General features: G+C 39.3%; 2 protein-coding genes across 2 annotated transcripts in view; one reads left to right on the plus strand and one right to left on the minus strand.

Annotated features, from left to right (window-relative positions):
• CSTPP1 (centriolar satellite-associated tubulin polyglutamylase complex regulator 1) overlaps positions 1-5,866 on the minus strand; it is an 85,405-nt gene extending 79,539 nt beyond the window's left edge. Inside the window, exon 1 of the mRNA XM_085306062.1 lies at positions 5,740-5,866. Within this exon, the coding sequence (XP_085162188.1) occupies positions 5,740-5,785 (46 nt within the window). The 5' untranslated portion in view covers positions 5,786-5,866. The remainder of the gene's footprint in view (positions 1-5,739) is intronic.
• Positions 5,867-19,387: 13,521 nt separating this feature from the next.
• Positions 19,388-19,817, plus strand: part of LRP4 (LDL receptor related protein 4) — an 88,856-nt gene continuing 88,426 nt past the window's right edge. The window contains exons 1-2 of the mRNA XM_085305428.1: positions 19,388-19,455; positions 19,545-19,612. Of these exons, the coding sequence (XP_085161554.1) occupies positions 19,388-19,455; positions 19,545-19,612 (136 nt within the window). The remainder of the gene's footprint in view (positions 19,456-19,544; positions 19,613-19,817) is intronic.

Consider the following 19,817-nt stretch of genomic DNA (forward strand, 5'->3'; position numbering starts at 1 on the left):
ATTAACTTTATAACTCATTTCAATTATCAAAAGTTCAAGAGCATTACAAGCTCTAATGTATTTTGAATATTTGTTGGTTTTAAATCTCTACGAGCATGTGGAAAGTAATGGTTAAATACACTTTCAGAGTTTATCTTAAATTGGCGCTTAACTAAAGACACTACTGTCTCATCACACACTGAAAACACACATGTATAACAACACAAGCCAAATTTCATGTAAATATTACCAAAAAAATAATGATGTGAGAGGGGAGTGGTAAGTACACAAACTGCAAGAACAGAACCATGTCTACTCTGGAAGCTTTTCCAGCATTAATGGAATTTCAGGATGATCTTTCTAATCACTTCAAGTATCACTAGGGAACAGACTGAACAAGAGATGTAAACAAAACAATCAACCCAGAAGTTAAATCGCTGTACAGCTGTAGGTTGTTGTGGTTTTTTAACAGCCTTTTTTTTTTTTTTTTTTTTTTTTTTTTTTTTTTTTAAGACTGGAAAACAAACCACAAGCAGACCTGGTCATACCAGAGATAACACTGCAATGTGCTGCAATGTGAGATACGTGCATATTCAGAGACTCATGCTAAGTGGGCATACAACCCAACTATAAAGTATTTTGTACGCTCGCAACTTCAAAACCACTTTCAACAAAAAATTTAAGAAATGTTTCTGTTTATAATTTAATCTTGAGCATAACTGAAGATTTGTGCTTCAAACAATTAATGAGCGTACTAATCACAGACCATGACATTTTATTTCAGTTCACACATACAGTATTCTGAGGCTGGACATGGTCTGATTTCATTGTCCAAGCCCCCCCAGCAGGTCACCTCCTACAAGATCACAGAATCACAGAATGGTTGAGGTTGGAAGGGGCCTCTGGCGATCATCTAGTCCAACTCCTTTGCACTAGCAGGGTCACCAAAGAGCACATTGGTCAGGATCCTGTCCAGACGGGTTTTGAATATCTCCAGAGAAGGAGACTCCACAATCTCTCTGGGCAACCAGTTTCAGTGCTCTGTCACTCTCACAGTAAAAAAAAGTTCTTCCTCATATTCAGGCGGAACTTCCTGTGTTTCAGATTGTGCCCATTATCTCTTGTCCTATCACTTGGCACCACTGAAAAGAGTCCGACTCCATCCTCTCGACACCTTCCCTTAAGGTATTTGTAGACATTGATAACATCCCCTCTGTCTTCTCCACGCTAAACAGGCCCAGCTCTTGCAGCCTCTCCTCATAAGAGAGATGCTCCAGTCCTTTAATCATCTTTGTAGCCCTACACTGGACTCTACGCTGGATGTAGTACAGCTGCTAGAAATCACAAGTTCTCCACTACCACCTGCTTCAAAGTACCATTAGTGTTCCCCTGTTACCTTTAGAAACCAAACCCACCTACTTCTAAGCCTGCCAGAGGAATAACTTGGAAGGTAGATGRATGTAATTCACATAATCCCAATTTTTTTCTCAGAATTTTGTTTATCTTTACTTAGATGCTGATGAACACTGTCCATATCACAAAAACCCCCTACTACCTTGCTTGCTAAGATTGGTGGGTTTTGCTTGAAAGCATAAAAGATGTAGGGGCRTATAGATTGGTGTTGTGTGACAAGTCAGCAGAATCCTAGACGAAAGGGGTCTCAAAACTTTGAGAAGACGTGCTTATTTTGGTGTATCAGCTTTGATTGTAGCTATCAGCATTCACAAGCACTAATAATATAGCATATGTCAATATACTCTATATTTGGTGTCTTAAGTGTCTCAACATTATTAACAACACTCTTCCCAAAGTGAAGCAGCAGGTGGGATTTTTTTCCCCCTTCTACTAAGTAGCAAAGTCRTATGGTTTGGAATGTAAAGAGGCAGACATTAAATACCATCGTGACTAGTATACCAGAAATAAATAAGCTAAGTAGAAATCTAATAAAGCAAATAGACGAGTAAAAATGCCTCAGTGTAGAATTGTTCGAGATCCTAGCCAAAGTGCAGAAAGCCAAAATAAAATAACTGCACATATTATCTTTAACACTGAACTCACTACACACAAATACAACAGTAAAATTATGTCCAGCTGCTCTAAAATGCAAACATCTTATTTCRGATATTGCAAAATTGTTGAGCTATCCTCTCATCTGAATTTATGTTGTGTATTAGTAGCATTGTCAAAGCTTGTTATAAGGGCATTAAGTAGCCTAATATATAATCTATAATTCTACCTGATCAGGATCAGATTTCASCTGATATCTTTTCAGTTAAGATGGTAAGTTCTGTAGTGCAACTGCCGGTTTGGGAATGAAACCRGAAGCTTTCAGTGAAAGTACTAGACTGAGTCTAAGAAAATTCAACATTAGTATTTCTACAAGCAAACTCTTGTGTACCGCTGGAGAAGTCACTTATGCTCCACATCTTAGCTCCTTTATCTGTACTACAGGGTGAAGAGAAAAACAGGCATTATCTTCTATTTAAGCCAGAGTGCCTCACRTAGACTCGTCAAATAGCCAGAACACAGAGAGATTCAGTGCCAGCTGAGATGTCTGGGTACTAACATAGCACATACATTGATTATTTCAGTTAAAGAAAACAATGGCACTTAGACTTCCTAACTTACTATTTCTTAATACTGTTCAGAAGAAAAGTAAACCTTAGTTGGCACTCAGCAGACCCATGCTTTACAGATCAGGCATTTCCCTAGCAGAATATTTGTGTTCTTACATGTCATACATTGAAAGAGAGAAAAAAGAAAGCACATTCTGGAGTTGGGGGTGGAGAGGAGGGAGAAACCAGAGGAAAATGAAAGTTTAGAAATTTTCAAACTACTACATTTTTTATGTAAGAGAAAGGGGGAAAAAAAATCTACAGTTTGAAGCTTCACTTTATTGTTCTACTCGTACAACTGTCTTCAAAGTGCTTCACTGCCTGCTATAAATAACTGAGCAATCAGCAGTTATTAAACCATAATGAGGAAGGCATGGATAAGAATGACTCAGATAGGCTTAATTTTGCCTACTGTAGTTCCAGTCTCATCCATCAAACGTAAAACACATTTTCATCACTCTCCCCAACTTCAAACACTAGATGTTGTCTATTCAGTGAAGATGCTGCTTAAAATATCCCAGTTGTTACAACTTCTTCAGAGTGGCCTTTCTGCCTATCCTCCAGAGCCCATCAATTTTCTTGTCACTGAGTAYTGGTCATCTCTGTTCTTCTACCTACTGTCTTACAACCGCTGTGGCATTAGAAGTGTCACCCTGTTTTTTATTTTCTAGGAATTCTGCTATACCAAAAATTTGTAGTTATTTTTCATCTTTAGCAAATGTTTGATTTGTTTCTCCTCGTTCCTTTCAGTTTTAACTCAAAACTGCTTTTATTTGCCTTAGAACATGTTTTAAACACATATTGCTCTTAGCATCCAAATTGGACATGAAAGAATGATCTCAAATAGGAAAAAAAAAATGTAACACAGCCAGTGCCATGTAATGTTATTTTGGGTATACATTTTATTCATGAGTCCATTTTTGGTTTTGAGAAAAGAAAGGAGGAAAACAGATTAAGTGAAGTTTGTCCATCCCACATGAGGAAAGACAGCACCAATTGATTTTGGAGAAGCAGAAAATACATTATGCAGCAGCCTGGGGCAACAAAACTTCAGAGTGAAATTACAGACAGTGAAACTTGTTTATCACAATTGCTTACAGTCCCACATCAGACAATGGTATTAACAAGACCTTGGGCCACACAATAGACAAATGGAGACGGCTTCTCACCTAATCCAAAGAATGGTGATGTCAGAAGTCAAGTCAATGAAGAAAACATTAAAGGATGTTATGAAAACATTGTTTTTTTTCTTTTCTTTTTTTTTTGTTAATGTTTTTCTGCTAATAAGATCTTTGTTTTCAGCCAATAGAATCTGTGAGCAGTTTGGTAAGTTAAAAAGTCTCACGAAGAGAAAAAAATATATATTCTTGGTGAAATTTATAGTTGAGAAAAACATCATCATCTAGTGGGCATTTTTCCTCTGCTAAMCAATGAATACTGCAACTTAAACAGAAGGACATGCTATGTGATCAACAGAATATGCTCTTACACAAGTTATTGCTCAACCTGWCATGAATATGCCTTTTCTTGATCCCAATGTGAGAATAATTTAAAGGTTTTAGGAAAATTAAAAGGGAAAAGTAGAGTAACGTGTAGGACAGATATAAAAGGATATCCAGTTTAAGGAGGTTATTACAGCTACCTGTACCTAGCAGCTTTGTACATCTCTTAGAAGTCTCATTTCTCAATTTCAGATTTCAATAAAACAGAAAACTGGTTATTTATTCTTACACTTTAAGAATTCTTAGTCTRTGCTTTCTGGATTGTTTCGAGTGATCCAATCCTTACTGATAAGTTTCATTCAAGTAAAAGCAACTTTTTTCATTAAAAACAATTAAACGAACCTAAAACCAAGTTGGCTCATTAAAAAAATTTTTGCAAGTTTCAGCCTAGAGCAACTCCGTGGAATAGTTATGAGTCTCTGTAATAAAGCGTAGGTTGAAAATGCTGACGCAGTGATAGAGTAGTACAAAACTAAAGGGTGTATCTACATGGCACACCGTGGTGCTGTTCTCAAATACGTGAACTAGCTCCAAAACTGAAATCAGTAATAAGAACCTCATCAAAGTCAGTCTTCTGAGATATCACCCTGGACCGAGTATCAAATAAGCTCTGATTTCTAGCTTGAGTTTCCTTAATGGAGAACAGCATTGCAGCTATGCAGCCATGCACAAAGAATTGTAACAGCAGTCTAATAGGAAAAGCACAGAGGGATTAATTACTCTTTTGCTTAAATATGTCTTCTTCCATCATCACTATGTATTATGATATTGCATGCTGAAAGAGCAGTTGCATCCCTACTCAATCACAGTTTTGCTAGGCTAAACAAACTAAGGTCTTTAGTYTATCCCTTTCAAGGCAGGTTTTACATTTCCTGGAAGCTAGCAATGTTTCTCTATATTTATTTCATTTTGACTTACTGGAGATGGTAAAATGATAGTAGAACAAGTAGCACACACTAATCCATACTAATTCTTTGATTTTTTGGAATGAAGAAGTCACAGTGAATATGTATAGATTCATAAAACTTATTTCCAGACAGCCTGCTGGTCCTAGAAGGTTATGGCTGAAGAGTTTCACTTTAAAAATGTTGACTGGTACATGTTCCAATGGCTTATTAATTACAATTAATCTTGTCTTTAGCAATTAAATAATATTGACTTTGCTCCATCATAATTATTTTTAGTTAACAGACTAACACCAAACCAGTTTGCTCCTTATTTCAGTGGAGTAGCAAGCAGTAACATAAACTCTGCTGGAGATTGTTTAACAAGAAATGGTCCATTAGGGAGCTGTCGCTCCATAAATAAATAAATAAATAAAAGATCTCCACGTTATGAGGCAGAAGATGAAACACAAAGGGCTAAATCACGTTACAGCGTGCCCCAGGGCCCCACAGCAGCAGCGCCTCGCTGACCGTACGGCGCCAGCAGAGCGGAGAGGAGCCCCCGGCTCACGCCCTGAGGGCGGCTCCGCGCTCCCGGGGTGGCTCCTCGCAGCTCCGCCGGGCCGCTCCCCTGCCCACCGCGCGGCCCCGCGGCCGCGCCCGCGGACAGGAGCCTCCCCCCGCCCGCCTGGGCTGCCCTCAGCCCCGCGGGGCTGCCCCGGCTCCGCCTGGCCCGGCCCGGCCCGGCCCGCTCCTCACCCAGGTACTCGGGCCCCGGCATCGAGAGCCGCTCGGGGCTCAGCATCCTCCCGCTGCCGCCGCCGGTGCCGCCGCCGCCCCCCTCTCGGCTTCCGTCCGTTTCCAAGGCGCCCGACGCTCCCGCCGCGCGCAGGGCCGGCTGTTGCTCGACCGCTCGCCCCGGCTGGGAACACGCGCCCGCGCCGCGAAGGTTCCGGGCCGAAAGGCGCCCGGGCTCGGTGGTCACCGCAGCCTGGCCCGGCCTCTCGCCTGGCCCCGGCCTCCTCGGACAGAGCTCGGGCTCTTGGCGGCCCCCCGCAGCGCGGGGTCAGCGCAGGCCCGAGGCTTCAAGCAAGGCTGGGAAGCGGGGTGTCACYTCGTGGGGAGGGTCTCCAGAGGAGCGAGCCCGCGCCCTGGGGCAGCGCCCCGAGGCGACATGGCGGCTGGGCAGGGGCCTTGAGGCAACGTGGCGGGCTGGCCACGAGGGGCGGCTGTGGGGCGACGTGGCACTGCGGGGACAAGGGACACGCAGGGGAAGAAGAGCTGATGATGCTGAAGAGCCACAATGGCACAAGGACAAATGTGTAAATAACCTTTCTGGTTAAATTTAGGTTGAAAATCAGAAGGCCCCTAATACCAGAGAGGTGTTGGAAACTTTGGAACAAGAACAGTGAGGGAAAGAGCCTCATTTGAAGGTGAATGATACGTTATTGAAGGACCTTGTGTAGCAACCTTGCCCCAGAGAGCGGGGACCAACCAGGGCCACCAGTTCAGTCTTTCTGTGTGTAGTGTTGCCCTGCACCTGCCCCCCTTTTTCCCCACCTTGGTACTCCAGGGAGGGGGCTATGGGGAGCACCAGGAATTGTGTGTTGTTCGCAGGAAGGTAGAAATTAGCAGGAGAGTCTTGAACTAGAGGCTATTTCTGCTCACTGGAAATGGCCTGGGTCCCTGGGGACCAGAGAGGCTTCTGTTCTTGAGGCTGGAAGCAGCCCTGCTGGGCTCACTTTCTTTAGAAGCTCCAGGGGTCAATGTTCCCAAAGCAATGCAGTTACTTGTAGCAGCATTAGAAACAGCTTAGCTGAGGATGCAATCCCAGGAGTTGAAAAGGGAAGGACTGATGAAGTCTAGAAACCCTATGTTTTTACTGACAAGTGCAAAAGAACAGAAATTAAATAAGCTACTTATGCATGGATGTAACTTGCTTTTATTGCACTAGAGGAAAGAGCAGACTGTCCTGTTGGCAAATCAACTAAATTCTACTCAGAGGACAGCCACAGTTAAAACGAGCAAACAAGATGTTCTAACTACCCTGTGTTTATTCGCAAAAGTCTTGCCTGGACCACTCTGCTGTCCTTGGGTTGTGCTGCCTTTAAAAGAATATGACTTAAGTAGAAATATATTAAAGATAATGAGACACTCCAATGTGAGGCATGATCGAAAAAAAAGGATTAAATTGTCTTAAAGAAGATAGGTATAACGTAGAAAATTATAATGTTATATAGATGATGTGTGCTATAGTGAGCTAGTTTACAGCAGCATATTTGTTCAGTTTTTGTAATGCAGAAAATTATGTGTATTTAAAGGATATAAATTTAAAGGAAAGGCAACTTTTTGATACTAGATACAGTAATATTGCGGAATGCATTGAAACAAGATATTTTTGAGGCCAGGAATTTAGCAGACTTTAGAAAGGAAGTATATACTTTCCTGCAGAATGAAAAAAATACAGGGTTATATTGTTACAAATTGAACCATATGGAAAAAAGCACAAAGTCTGGAGGAGTATGAGCTATCATACTTCCCAGTGAAGCCAAATATCTGACTGATGGGGATTTGAAAAACATTTTTCCTTACATGAAGCTTATTTTGTAACTGCCTACTGTAAGGTTTCTGGCACTTTAGGATGACGTATCTGGTACTAGCTGCTGTTGRAGAAGAGAGACTGAATTTGGTAGCCCCCCTGTGATCATTAGATTTCAGAGCGTAGTTCTGGAACTGTTAAAACCAACATCAAGATCTCTGTTTGCACAAGCAGTAAACAGAGTCCTTTACCATCAGCCAGGCTGTTTTGCTGCTGTTGAAAAGCCGAATGTAAAAGCTTTTCCTCTCCTAAACTTCTGGTAAGCTGGGCTAGTAGAAGACTTCCACAGGTTGTGCACTGTTCATTTTGTTGGTTAGAGTCTGTAAAACATTTCTCCTTGATGAGCATCTGGAGCATTCATTTACAAGAGTCTAGTTTTAAATATTGTAATATTTCTATTTCTCATTCTTTCTGGGATTTTTCTCATGTTACTTTTTGTTCTGTATGGATTAGACTTTGTTATTTTCTCAAACCAGCTAAGGGAATCCTTTTGGACATTAAAGCCCATTTGTGGTTGTAATAATGATAAGTTTCAGTAGTAGTGGTGCCTGACTGTTAATGACTCAAAGAAAACTGTGTGAAAACAGTATGTAATTTCTGGAGCCATTCATAGACTTTCCCTGTTTACTGTCATTTATGTCTGGGCTTGCCAGAGCCAGAATTAGGTGACGAAACAGATGAACTGCAGCACTCACCTGTTCTCTCAAGCTCATAATCTGCAAAGGGAAAGATTCTGCCAGTCTGGCCATGGCTATAATCTTTGTTTTTTCATATTGATCTTAGGACCCTGGACTACTGCATTTTAATAAAAGGCTTTTTTATATCGAGAAGGTTCTTCTGAGTCACTGAAAAACATCTGTGGGTTTAATAGGTGCCCCAAGAAAGGCAACTCTCAAACAGGGTTTTAATGTTCTTTTGGAATCATCTGAAAGAATGACAGTGAGAAAAATAGCAGTTTTCTTTGTTAGCAACCCCTTAGTACAGTATCAGATGTATAGCCTTCACTTGAGGACTTAATCCTATGGAGTAGATTCCCAGGGTTGTTGCCTACTGAGAGAATTACGGGTGGTGCTTACATTCTTTAGCAAAAATGATCAAGTTTTGTCCCAGGGGCATCTAGGAATCCAAATCAGCCTTTCAAGAGTATTAGTTGGACTGCATTGATTTATTTTGTGGAACATACTCATTCAGAATTGAAGTAACATTGATCTGATTTATATTAATTCACTTTCAAAGTATGATTTACATAGTCTTTCAAAATTCATACCATTAGGTAAATTGAACCAATTTATACCCTTTGCCCACAAGTTTGAAAATACTCAGTGGTGTAATTTAAAGTTATGTGTTATGAAAGATAATTTCATTATGATGTTATAATGCATGGACTGAAAAATTCTAGGCTGTGTCAGTTTTGCATGTGTTTCTCAGCATTTTGCTTAGATCAGATTGTTGTTGTCCTTTGTTCCCACATACTTAACTCCCACTATGTTAATCGTCTTGAGTGTTTTTATGTTCACCTTTCTACATAATATTATTAAAGTTGATCTGAAATATTTTCCCTTTTATAATTAAATGTCTCCTGAGAAGCAGTTCCTCTTTCAGAAAGAGTGTTGTATAGAATAATAAACAGGATTAGATATTAAGCAACTAATTCCAGAGGAAATGCCTTATTTTAGACAGATTGACTCATTTTGTCTGGCTCATATTACCTTTTATTGGAATAAAATGTTTTATTTGCTTAGAATTTTATTAATTATTGTTAAAGTAGCTACAATAAAGCGTAAACATATTGGAAGAAAAAGAATAACTTTTCTTTCTTTCTTTTTTTTCTTCCTTTTTCCAGAAGGCAGTTGGAGATGCTGTTGCTTTAAGTGTTACAACTAAGACTTACAGAAAGCTAGGCTGTGGGGAATCTTCCCTGCTGTTCCAGTTCTGACTTCTGTGCAATTAATGTAAGTCAGTTTCACAAGAAACACAAGGAAACTTTATTGCTTTTCTTCTTCACCTTTTGAATCTCCGTAGTCTTTTCCTATCTTAAAACAGTTAGCTAAGAGTATGTCTTGTGGAATACTTCGCTTTCGGGGTTTTGATGGTGGTTTGTGTTTTTGGAGGCCTCCCACACATTTGCTAGGTTAGCTTTACCTTGTACATGACAATTAATACTGTTGCCAGTGTGATAATAAAACATGATTATTTTAAGACAGCTGGCAAGCAAATTATAGTGAAAGGAGAAAAATATTGAATAAAAAGAAAGAACTATCTATCTTCACTGATAATCTATAATTTTAGGCATTGTAGTAGAGATAAATTTTGAGAAGAGATCTGAAAGAATGGAGATTAAGAGCTTCACATGCTATTATATACATATATTATAGGAAAACCAAGAAGTAAAATTAGGATTCCATCATGCAAGATGTAAAAATCAATAGAGCAGAAGCAAAATAATTAATTTGTGAGGCAGTTACAGAAGATGTAAATACTTGCCATTGAATTTCTGATTTAATAATTATATTTATGAATTATGATCAAATTCTCTAAACACATTCCGTAAAATTAAGATTATCTTAATTGAAAAGGTCAGCCAAAACCACAATGGATTATATTATGAAATCCATATTTTCGTGTTGTTAATTCCTCAGGAGACAGTTATGGAGAAGGATCCAATACTTTTAGTGTTCATCTTAATCTGAACCTTCTCAAGCTGACTGAACTGTTTGTCTAGTTCATGTGCGGCACAGAGATTTAGTGCAAGTAAACTGATCTTTTTTCTCTAATAATGCTGTAGTTTACCTCTTCAAGTAAAACCTAGACATATGGATAGGACATTGTTCTTTAAAGGTCAAGGGATTTTATAGAAATAAGATTCATAAAGTTTTTTACGTCTAATATCTACCACAAGTTTGAGTCTGGAAACAGCATTGCAAGTGTTTTCCAGCTAATGGTAAGATGTGATGAATGAAGGAATTCTCTGAAATAGCCAGTATTTGTACAATAAAGGGCTTAGATGTAATACCTGTAATTGTACCTTGAATTCTAAAATTAAGAAAATAATTGACTGGCAAGATGGCTTAAGCATGCAGGAAACTGTGCATGGGAACATAATAGCATAATATTTTTTTTTCTTTACTTGCTTAACTGTATTTTGAGTTGCTGAGAATTTTATTTTGCTCCCTTAAACTGGTGGATAGAAGGAATTCAAGTAGAGATCTGATCTAATTTTGAGGTTTGTATGTGTTGCTGAAATTTATGCTCACCTGAGGATTTGATTTAGTAAGTTCCCGGACCCTTATATCTTAAATATGAGTTGTTGAAAAAAAAATACTTTAAACATCCTCCTATTCCTCAGTCATAGGCATAGTTTTAAATTCTGGGTTTAAATTCTACTTACAAGAAGAAAGAATATTACATGCTAGGTTCTGTGGCTTATAGAGGCTACATCTTCATTTCAAAATCAAGGGTAGCTGCAAGTTGTATGATAGATTCTTAGCAAGTATTAAATGCATTGTCCAAGCTCTGATTGTCTTTGAGCTCATTGTTAGCAAGGAAAGTTGGCCTTTTTTTATAACAGCAAACTGCAGAGAGACTTTCCTTAAGTTTTTGTTCACATTATCTCTTTGGGAAGGAAAGGACAACATCTTTAAAAGTACTTAAGTAGCAAGTGAGTGACCCTTCTCTGCTGGAATGCCGCCCCACTAATGATGCAGAGAAGAAAAACAGCCATTTCTGGCAGAGTTTGCAGGATCTTTCATGCCAAACAAAAAAGTCTAAAATGCCTGGTAAAAATAAATATCACTGTGAAATTCTGGCATGGGAAACATTTCTGACAGCCAAGGTTTAGCTCATCCTGGGGGGTAACCCAAGAAGGCCTGCAGTTTTCATCCTTCATTCCTACTCACTGAATATTCCTTCTAAACTTCAGCAGCCAGAGTATGTTGTCGAAGGCCAGGTGTGTGTGTGAGAAAATGATAATAAGTAAATGAAGCCCTATGTGTGTCTGCAAGAAAACGGGTATGTCAGTGTAGGAGTGAACTGTTGCTTCTTGGACTGAATGAGGCGGTAACTCTGATGGATGTACCAACCAGCTCTCATGGGAAAGGGACATACTTTCTGTGTGAAAAACAGGCTTAGCACATTCACAATACTCTGAAAGTATTCTGTCTTAAAAAACATCTATGGGGAAAGCAGGTGATGAAAGTGAAAAGAGAACAGGGAAGAGAAAAATCACAGATTCATTAAAATTGTGAAATTCTTACAAAATGACCCTCGGTTTGCTTGTTAGGTACATAAAAGAGAGCTTGAGTATTTATTAGGGCCATCATGAGGAAGCACTACAGAACACTGCAGCTATGCAGGAGCTGAATTCTCTATTTTTGTTAGTGAAAACACACATTGCTATCCCAGTCACTCACTTAGTAAAGTAAAAGGACAAAGTGAAGAATGTTCTTTCCCTCCCTTTTGTTATATAATATTTGAGATATTTTCCAACTTTGTGGAATTGCTAGAAGAGAAGGTAGAGACCAGAAGATTATGTAATGATTGGAGAAAGTAGGATGAGAAGTTGAAGAGTAGTAGATGGAAGGTAGAAAGGATAGTATGCAGATCACTTTCTGAGGGAGAAGAAAAACCAGAGGGAGACAGAAACAAACAAATGAAGATCACAATAGTTAATTATAAACAGAATAGAGGGAGCATGGAACATTTTCCAGAATATGGCAGCTAGTGATAGTGTTTATCTGAGGAGTATATTCAAGATTATCATTTGATTTACTCACTATCATGTTAACTTCTAAAACTCTGAAAAAATAGATTGACCATTCCCCATTTCAAGGGATAATAACATGAAAGATAGTAAGAAAATGTCCCTAATGCTGAAAACAATCAGTTGCAACTCTTTGTGTTAAACCTTACACACTGTCCATGAAAGGAGAGTTGTTGTTTCTTGAAYATTTATAAAGTTTAGTTGTGGATCTGACTTACCCTCAAACTCTGTGACTTTACTCCATTTCTGATTTTTCTAAGCACACTTAATGTGATCTAAGTTATGAGAGAGAGAAACCTGCAGTCTCTGTAACAATTCTCATTTTCCTTTAAGAGCTTGGTTTTCTGCTTACTGAAGTCACTGATGTAGTTTCTATCAACTCTGTTGACCTAGAATGAAGTATAAATGAAAATGCAGTACACAAACCCATGTTACCTTGAATTCTTAGAATGTTATATTAGTATAACAGTAATAAAAATGAAATGCTTGTGTACACTAAAATCCCCAAATTGCAATTAAATGGGCATAAGTATATATGGATAGAAGGGAGGTTGGATGTGTGTGTGTACATGTGGGCGGCTGATCTCAGACTGATGTGAAGGGTGTGTGTAACTCTGGATCTTACCTCTTCTTTTATTCAGGTCTTACTGTTGCAGGTGGAATTACACTCACCACGCCGGATGGTTACCATTGTAGGATTTATTGATGACTAGGTATTCASTCAAGCACTCGCTGCATCATTATCTAGCTAACTCTTAGTATAGATTAAGGATCAAGTTATGTTTATGTCTCTTACCTCTATTCACGGAGTGTAGGWATCCCTCAACCTCAAGGAGTAACCTTCTTAAGTGGCGTCCCGCCTTAAGAGGAGCTCCTGTCTGTGCCGGAGAGCCTAAAGGGCTCTCCCTTTCAGGTTCCCACTTACAGGTTTGTGTTGTTTGTGTCGGTGTTTGTGTTTGCAGTCACAGTCAAGTGCTTAGCTGGTAATTGCCGGGGGAATTGCACAAGAGCAGGGCTAGTCAGCTGGCGGCAGTGTGTGGGACCCTGCACTTAGCCCGGTTTTGGTGACATTGTGGAATTCCTTCTCCTGCCTTTTTTGTGGAAGTTTGGAGTTCCTCTTTCCACCTGTTTTGCAGATGCGATATCTGTGGTGAGATACTGTGCAATTCCTAGGGATAAATACAGTGTGAAGTTGTCCCTCCTATCACACTCACTTACTGGTGGTAAGAAGCAATTAATTTGTTCCCTCATTCACATTTATCGCTAATGTAAGCGAGGGAGAGGTGTTAAGAAGTGTCTGTGATTCAGCCACCTGATAGGAAAACAGATGGTTGTCATGCTATATCGCTTATCAGAAAGACTCAAGGGTTGTCTTGTATGTGCTGGCGGTACTTGCCTAACCCATCATGCCAGTAAAGTATTAGGACTGAATCATCTTCAGGAAAGAAAACACTCTTTATCTGTCTGTCTACATTTTTGCATGTCACTCATCTCCATAGTTGCTGGGTTTTTGCAAACAAGAGAGGTTTTTAAGCTGAGGGAGAGAAATGTTTGTGCCTTTCATTCCTCTTCCCATGACTGCTTGTTCCTCTTTCAGGCCCAATTCATGTAGTCTGTTTTTTGAGAAACTCAGCTCATCAGAGAGGTTCCAGATATTGAGGCTTAGAGTAACCTTTCTTTTTGTGTGATTGATTTCCACCACAATTTTTTTTATCTGAACACAGAGATTATGGATTACAAACTACATTAATAGCCTGAAATAAAAGAAAGGCATAGGTCCTCAGTTCTTTCAAACCATTTCTTTATGCAGTTAAAAAATAATATAGGACCACAACTTGCTGCTTATCCATTTGAATGTCTTTGGAAAATAGAGGTGGTTAGGCTTCTATCTTCAGACTGAATTATTTTAGTGCTATTGCTAGCTTTTAAAGGAACAATTTCCTTTTATGCTCTTCCTCTTTTCTCTCCTTTTTTTTTTTTTTTTTTTTTTTTTCCTGTGCCAGAGTCAAGGTATTAAACTGTGCTTTTCCTAAGGCTAAGCCACAGGCTACCTTTGCAATGCAGACATTGTGCAAGGCCTGGGTAACTGCCATTTTACTGCAGGGAGGAGTCTCATCAGGAATAGAAGAGGGTGTATTTGCATTATTTTTACATAGAGAATGTAAGGGAACAGAAAAGAGAACAGAACCAGCTTGTAGGACACCCAGGAAGGCCTCCTATCTCAAAGAAAACATGAAGAAGGGTTTTGTTTTGTTTTCTCCCTAATTTGAAAGTCTTCCCCCCCCCCCACAGAGTATAAAGTTGAACAGCCTGGCAGGTTGGCTTCAGTCCCATCTTTTCAGACAAAAAACAAAGGGTTTTCGGCACTTTGGTCATTAAATTACAAAGTGACTTTTACAAGACTCTTTATATCTCAGCTTTTGAATTCAGGCATTAATGCAGGCTTCTTTAGTTTTGCTATTTCACATAGCAGAGTAGAATTAATGGTGGTCCATCAGATGATCACAAGTTCCCCAAAATATATACACAACTGCAATGTTTAGAGGGCAGCAAGTAAACAAAAAGTGAAGACAGTAATTTAACACATAATCTCTGAATTACTAATCTCAATTTTATTTGGTTGTAAATGAAAACAGTTGTGGCAACATTGCAGAAGATGGCATATGGAACATTATTTTGTTAAGAATAAGTGGGCACAGTGCTTGAGAAGCGCTGTAAAGCACAGTGCTGACAGTTGAAAGCTGTTTTATGTTGACATCTGTAAGCACATCTGGGTAGAGAGTAGTTGTGCCACTAGTTAGAAAACTTAAGGGAAGGCAGCTGGGGAGAAAATGATAGTGTAGCATAAAATATAAATCAATGCTAAAGTTTCATTTAATGTATTTAGCACAGAGACCATCATTTACAAACTAGGTCACTAGCTATGCAAGCTGTAGGTCCCTCAGCTCTTTAGAAAACTAAGCCATTTCTTTATATATTCAACAGTGAATTCAGAGGCCCAACCATGTATCTAAGTCTTCCTATATATGGATAAAATCTTGACTGTTAACTTTCCAGGCATTCAAGCTACAGCCTCTTCAGTTCACTATTGAAGAGGGAACACAGGTTTGTGATGTAGTATTTAAATAATATTAGAAATTAAAGAGGGCATTGGGAAATCCTGCACTCTGATGGCTCAAGAGCTATGAGTTTGTCTTGAACCCAGAGCTCTGTTGGGAGCAGCTTGGTTTTTTCCCTGGCTTTTCTGTTTAGTTAATAGAACTCACTAATAATATACATTCTGATCAACCAAAATGCCTAGTTCATAATGGTCTTTCCAGTTAGTATTTTCTGAATTATTTTAATTGTAGAATTGCAAGTTTGGAAGAGACCCTAAGAGATCACCTCATCCAGCCTGCACTGCAGCAAGACTAAATATATCAAGGGTAGTGCCTGCAAGCTTATCAACTTTGTTCTCTGAAGCTTCCAGTGGAAGAGTTTCCACAAGGCCCCTAGACAGTCTGCTCCAGTGTTAGAAAATCCTTAGTTGGAATGCTTATTAGCAAAATCTTTTAAGTATTTCTTGTCACAAATTAGGTTGACTCTTTCATGGCTTTCCAATGGAGCCATAGAGAAAAGCTGATCAGTATCTTTTTTATCATGAGCTTTTACATATTGGAAAGCTGCATCTCACTTGAAGCTTTTTTCTTGAGTAGGCAATACAAATCCTTGAGTAGGCAAATAAAACTTTTCCTCGTAGGGTCTGTTTTTTAAGCTTACTATTTTCTATCTCTTTCAAGCTGTGTTTATCTTTCTTAAGGTGTTCTGCCAATACCAGACACCATATGCCATTTGGGGCCTCAGCACTATGTGAAGTGAAAAAAAATCAAACAAATCATCATGCATGAGACACATCTGTTAACACATCCCAGAATGAATGCATTTTTTGACAGTTGCATTACACTGTTAATTTATGTTACTCATACAACCCTCAGAACTTTTCTTCTGTATTCCTGTCTAGCCAGAAATTTACATTGTGTATTGATCTCTCTTTCCTAAGAATATTTTACATTTCTCATTATTACTTTTTTCCTTGTTGATTTTGGACCATCCATCCAATTTGTCAATAGCAGTTGGGGCTTCTGGTCTTATCCTTCATAGTGTTTGCAGCCCCTGCCCTTGTTTTGAGGTCTTCACGCTTTTTAGCACAGATTTTACCACCATAAATACTGCATGATGTGAGTTGTCAGTGAACACATTGAGCCAAACTGGGACAAACCCTGAAAGGTAAGGAGGTACCTTTGCATTTTGATAAATAACTGCTAATCGACCACTACAGTTTTATTCTATCAGATGCCTACACACTTTCTACTGATTATATCTGGAACATTGTTCTATGAGTATGTCCTATGTAATAGTGTCAAAAGCTAGTCCTTAAAATATAAGTGAGCAAATAATGCTTAAAAAAGAAAGTGAACTTGATTTGACACAAATGCATTTTGCATATTTTTCCATGTGCTTTTTTTCATTTTATCTTAAATATTTAAAAACCTGATAATTCAGAACCCTTCTGGACACCCTGATTAAGCTGTCTGATCTGTCATTCTCTTCTAGAAAAACTGAGGTGCGGAGAAGCACTTTCCTAAGGAAGGTCTCATATGAATGCTTTAAAAACACTTTGACAGGTAAGATCAAATTTGCCCTCCCCATTTGTTCCTTTTCTGCCATTTTTCTAAGGTCTTCTCTGTGGTTTTAAAACAGTGAAAGTGTATCCTATCTGCTTCTGGTTCCTTTCTTCCTTCTTTTTCCAGTGACCCCATATCCTTAGTTCTATTTTTCCCGATAGAGGGTTGCTATTTAAAATTGCTCTGAAATTGATGCCAATTTTTAGTATTATTTCATAGTAGTTATCTTTTCACATTGGATTGGTTTATTTCTGTAATGTATCTATTTTTAAGGGTGAAGGTAAGGAAAACAGTATATCTGAAAATGGTTATTATGATAATAGTCTTTCTTTATAATGCCTGTTTTTGATTAAATTTGTTGTCATATAAGTTGTTATTTTAATTACATATATCTTTCTTATTTTTATAACATTTATGAGTGTTTTATATCCCTTATCAGCAATTTATAAATTATTACAAGTTACATAATAATTTTCCTCCCTCACAGGTGGGGGTAAAAGCAAGCACATATTAGCATATAGGTTGAAGTGCATTCTGGTATTTACCTAGTCTTTCTTTAAGGTATCTGTTCTGAGAGAAGCAAGTCCTAAGCATGTGATTCCGTTTTAACAACAGYATTTAGCAATCCTTCTACTTTTGTTTCACCAAAAAAATATCTATTTTACACTATATAGATCTGCCTTACAGTTATCCCTCAAAGATCCCGCACGGAATCAAGGCTGTATTCAATCATGCCATTAGATCAACAGAGAGGGAGTTGAGAAGTTTATAGCATATATTTCCTTCTTCTCTGCTCTGGCCTATTTAGGAAATTGTTGTGAAAGACAAAATAATACTTTGTGCTTCTCTAACATTTCACAATGGGATTTCAAAATGATTTGGAAGACAGAGGTATAGGGAAGCTGAACATGGAGAGGGAAGTGATTTGTCAGAGTCACATACAGCGCAAGCTGCAGGGGACTAGTAAACACACTTTAACAAACACAAGTGGATAAAAACATTTGTTCCCTGGGGAAGAGAAGTACAGAAGAGATAACAAGCAAATTTATTTGCACTTATGACAATATTTTTCAATGAGTTTTTGTTTCAAACACAGAAAAACACTCAATCTCAACTGCTGGAAACTATTCCATGACCTAAGAATATAGTTGTTGGGGAGTTCTGGGCCCTGTCTGTGCTTTATTACATTCAGTACTTAGGCATCTAAACTTCTCACAGGCTTCTGTGAGCTTGTACTCAGCAGGGCTCCTCTGATTTATGCTGCCTGAGGATCTTGCACTGGTAGAGAATATAAACTTATTTAAGTTGTGGTTACATTGCCCTGTATTTTTAGGGAGATGGAACAATGGAAAGGTCTTACTTGTTAGCCAACAAGACGGCCAGCGAAACCTCAGTCGGAATGATGTTTCTTTCTCTGACACTTGTGTCTTCTTAAGCTCTGGTATATTGGAGTTTATTCCCTTACAGTAATTGCATATTCTTTTCGTGGCTCATTCTGTCACTACTTCCCAGTCAAAGTTAGCAAGTGAATTTTTTTTAATCTCTCCATCGAAATCAGTCCCTCTGGTGATTTGTTTTTGTTATTATGTTTCTGCAACTTCGTAGAGTTTGTCTACAAATATGTAGAATTCAGTGCCATATTGTAGGGGCAGTTTCATTCATGCTACGTAAAAGGGGACATACTGCTATCTTGATGCAGGGATGCTGCATAAAAAGCAAAAAGACTACTTTTTTTAGTTTTGGGAGCCATATATTGTAAACTTCTGTTTGGTTTGCTACTTCCTGTTTCTTATGGAATTCCTGCTCTTGGGAGTTCTCCCTTGCAGTGAATCTCTGTTTTGGATTATTTCTTTTTCAGACTGAGCTTAGTTTGTTAAGAATTCATCACTGTTTTAATTGTCTGCTGATGTTTTAAATAATATCCTGTGTCTTCACTATTTTACACTTAATTAATAGGAATGGTGGAATTGTCTCACTCACATGCTGTGCTGTTTACTTGCTCCTGCGATTCTTTAAAGGAGAGGAATAATTGCAGCTTCCTTTGGATTCATCTTTGTGAAGGCTTTAAATCAGCCCATTCCTAACACTGGCCTTTTGGTGTCAATTTGACAAAATTCCCATCTTCCCCTGTGGTCCAGGGTTTAGGCTGCCTAAGTCAGCTTTTCGTTCAAATTAGTACTTTGAAATCAACTCAGATTAACTATTTGACCAAAGTTTCTTGCRTTGCCGACTTCTACATTAAAATGTCAAGTCGCACCATAGAGGATCGTGAAACTGGCTTTAACGGTGATACCCAGTGAAAGCCTGTCTGCTTTTAAACGCAGCACAGGAGCCAGAAGGTGCATAGGGCAATAGTCCAAGTGTTAATTTCTGCTCATAGGAGCTATGACCKTAGCCTTTTTTTTTAAAGATTATCTGAGATTCTTGCATAAGCAGCTGTCTGCAGACAGCAGGTACCAGAACATTTGCCATGAAACTGAGGGGGGGGGAAGCAACGAAAAAACCAAATCAAAAACCAAACAAACTCGGACATTTCCCGTAGATACCCGGGCGCACGCTGGGCTCAGGACCTGGGGGCGAGATGCTTTGGATGCTGCGAGTTTCTGAACGGTGCGTGGCAAACGGGGACGGGGCAGGGCTCGGGCTCGGGCTGTGCCTCGGGTGCAGGCAGCTGGCGCAAGCCGCGGAGCGGCCGTGGAGCCCGCGGGAGTCGCTCCGCGCCCGGCGGAGACCCGCGCGAGAGCCCGCAGCGGGCGGCGCGGCAGCGGCTTAGAGGGAGCCGGCGGCGCTCGGCGCTTTGCCGCGCGGGCGGGGA

The sequence above is a fragment of the Rhea americana genome, unplaced genomic scaffold (assembly GCF_003343005.1).
Source record: "Rhea americana isolate MKP2758 unplaced genomic scaffold, rheAme1 scaffold_102, whole genome shotgun sequence".
Taxonomy (NCBI): Eukaryota; Metazoa; Chordata; class Aves; order Rheiformes; family Rheidae; genus Rhea; species Rhea americana.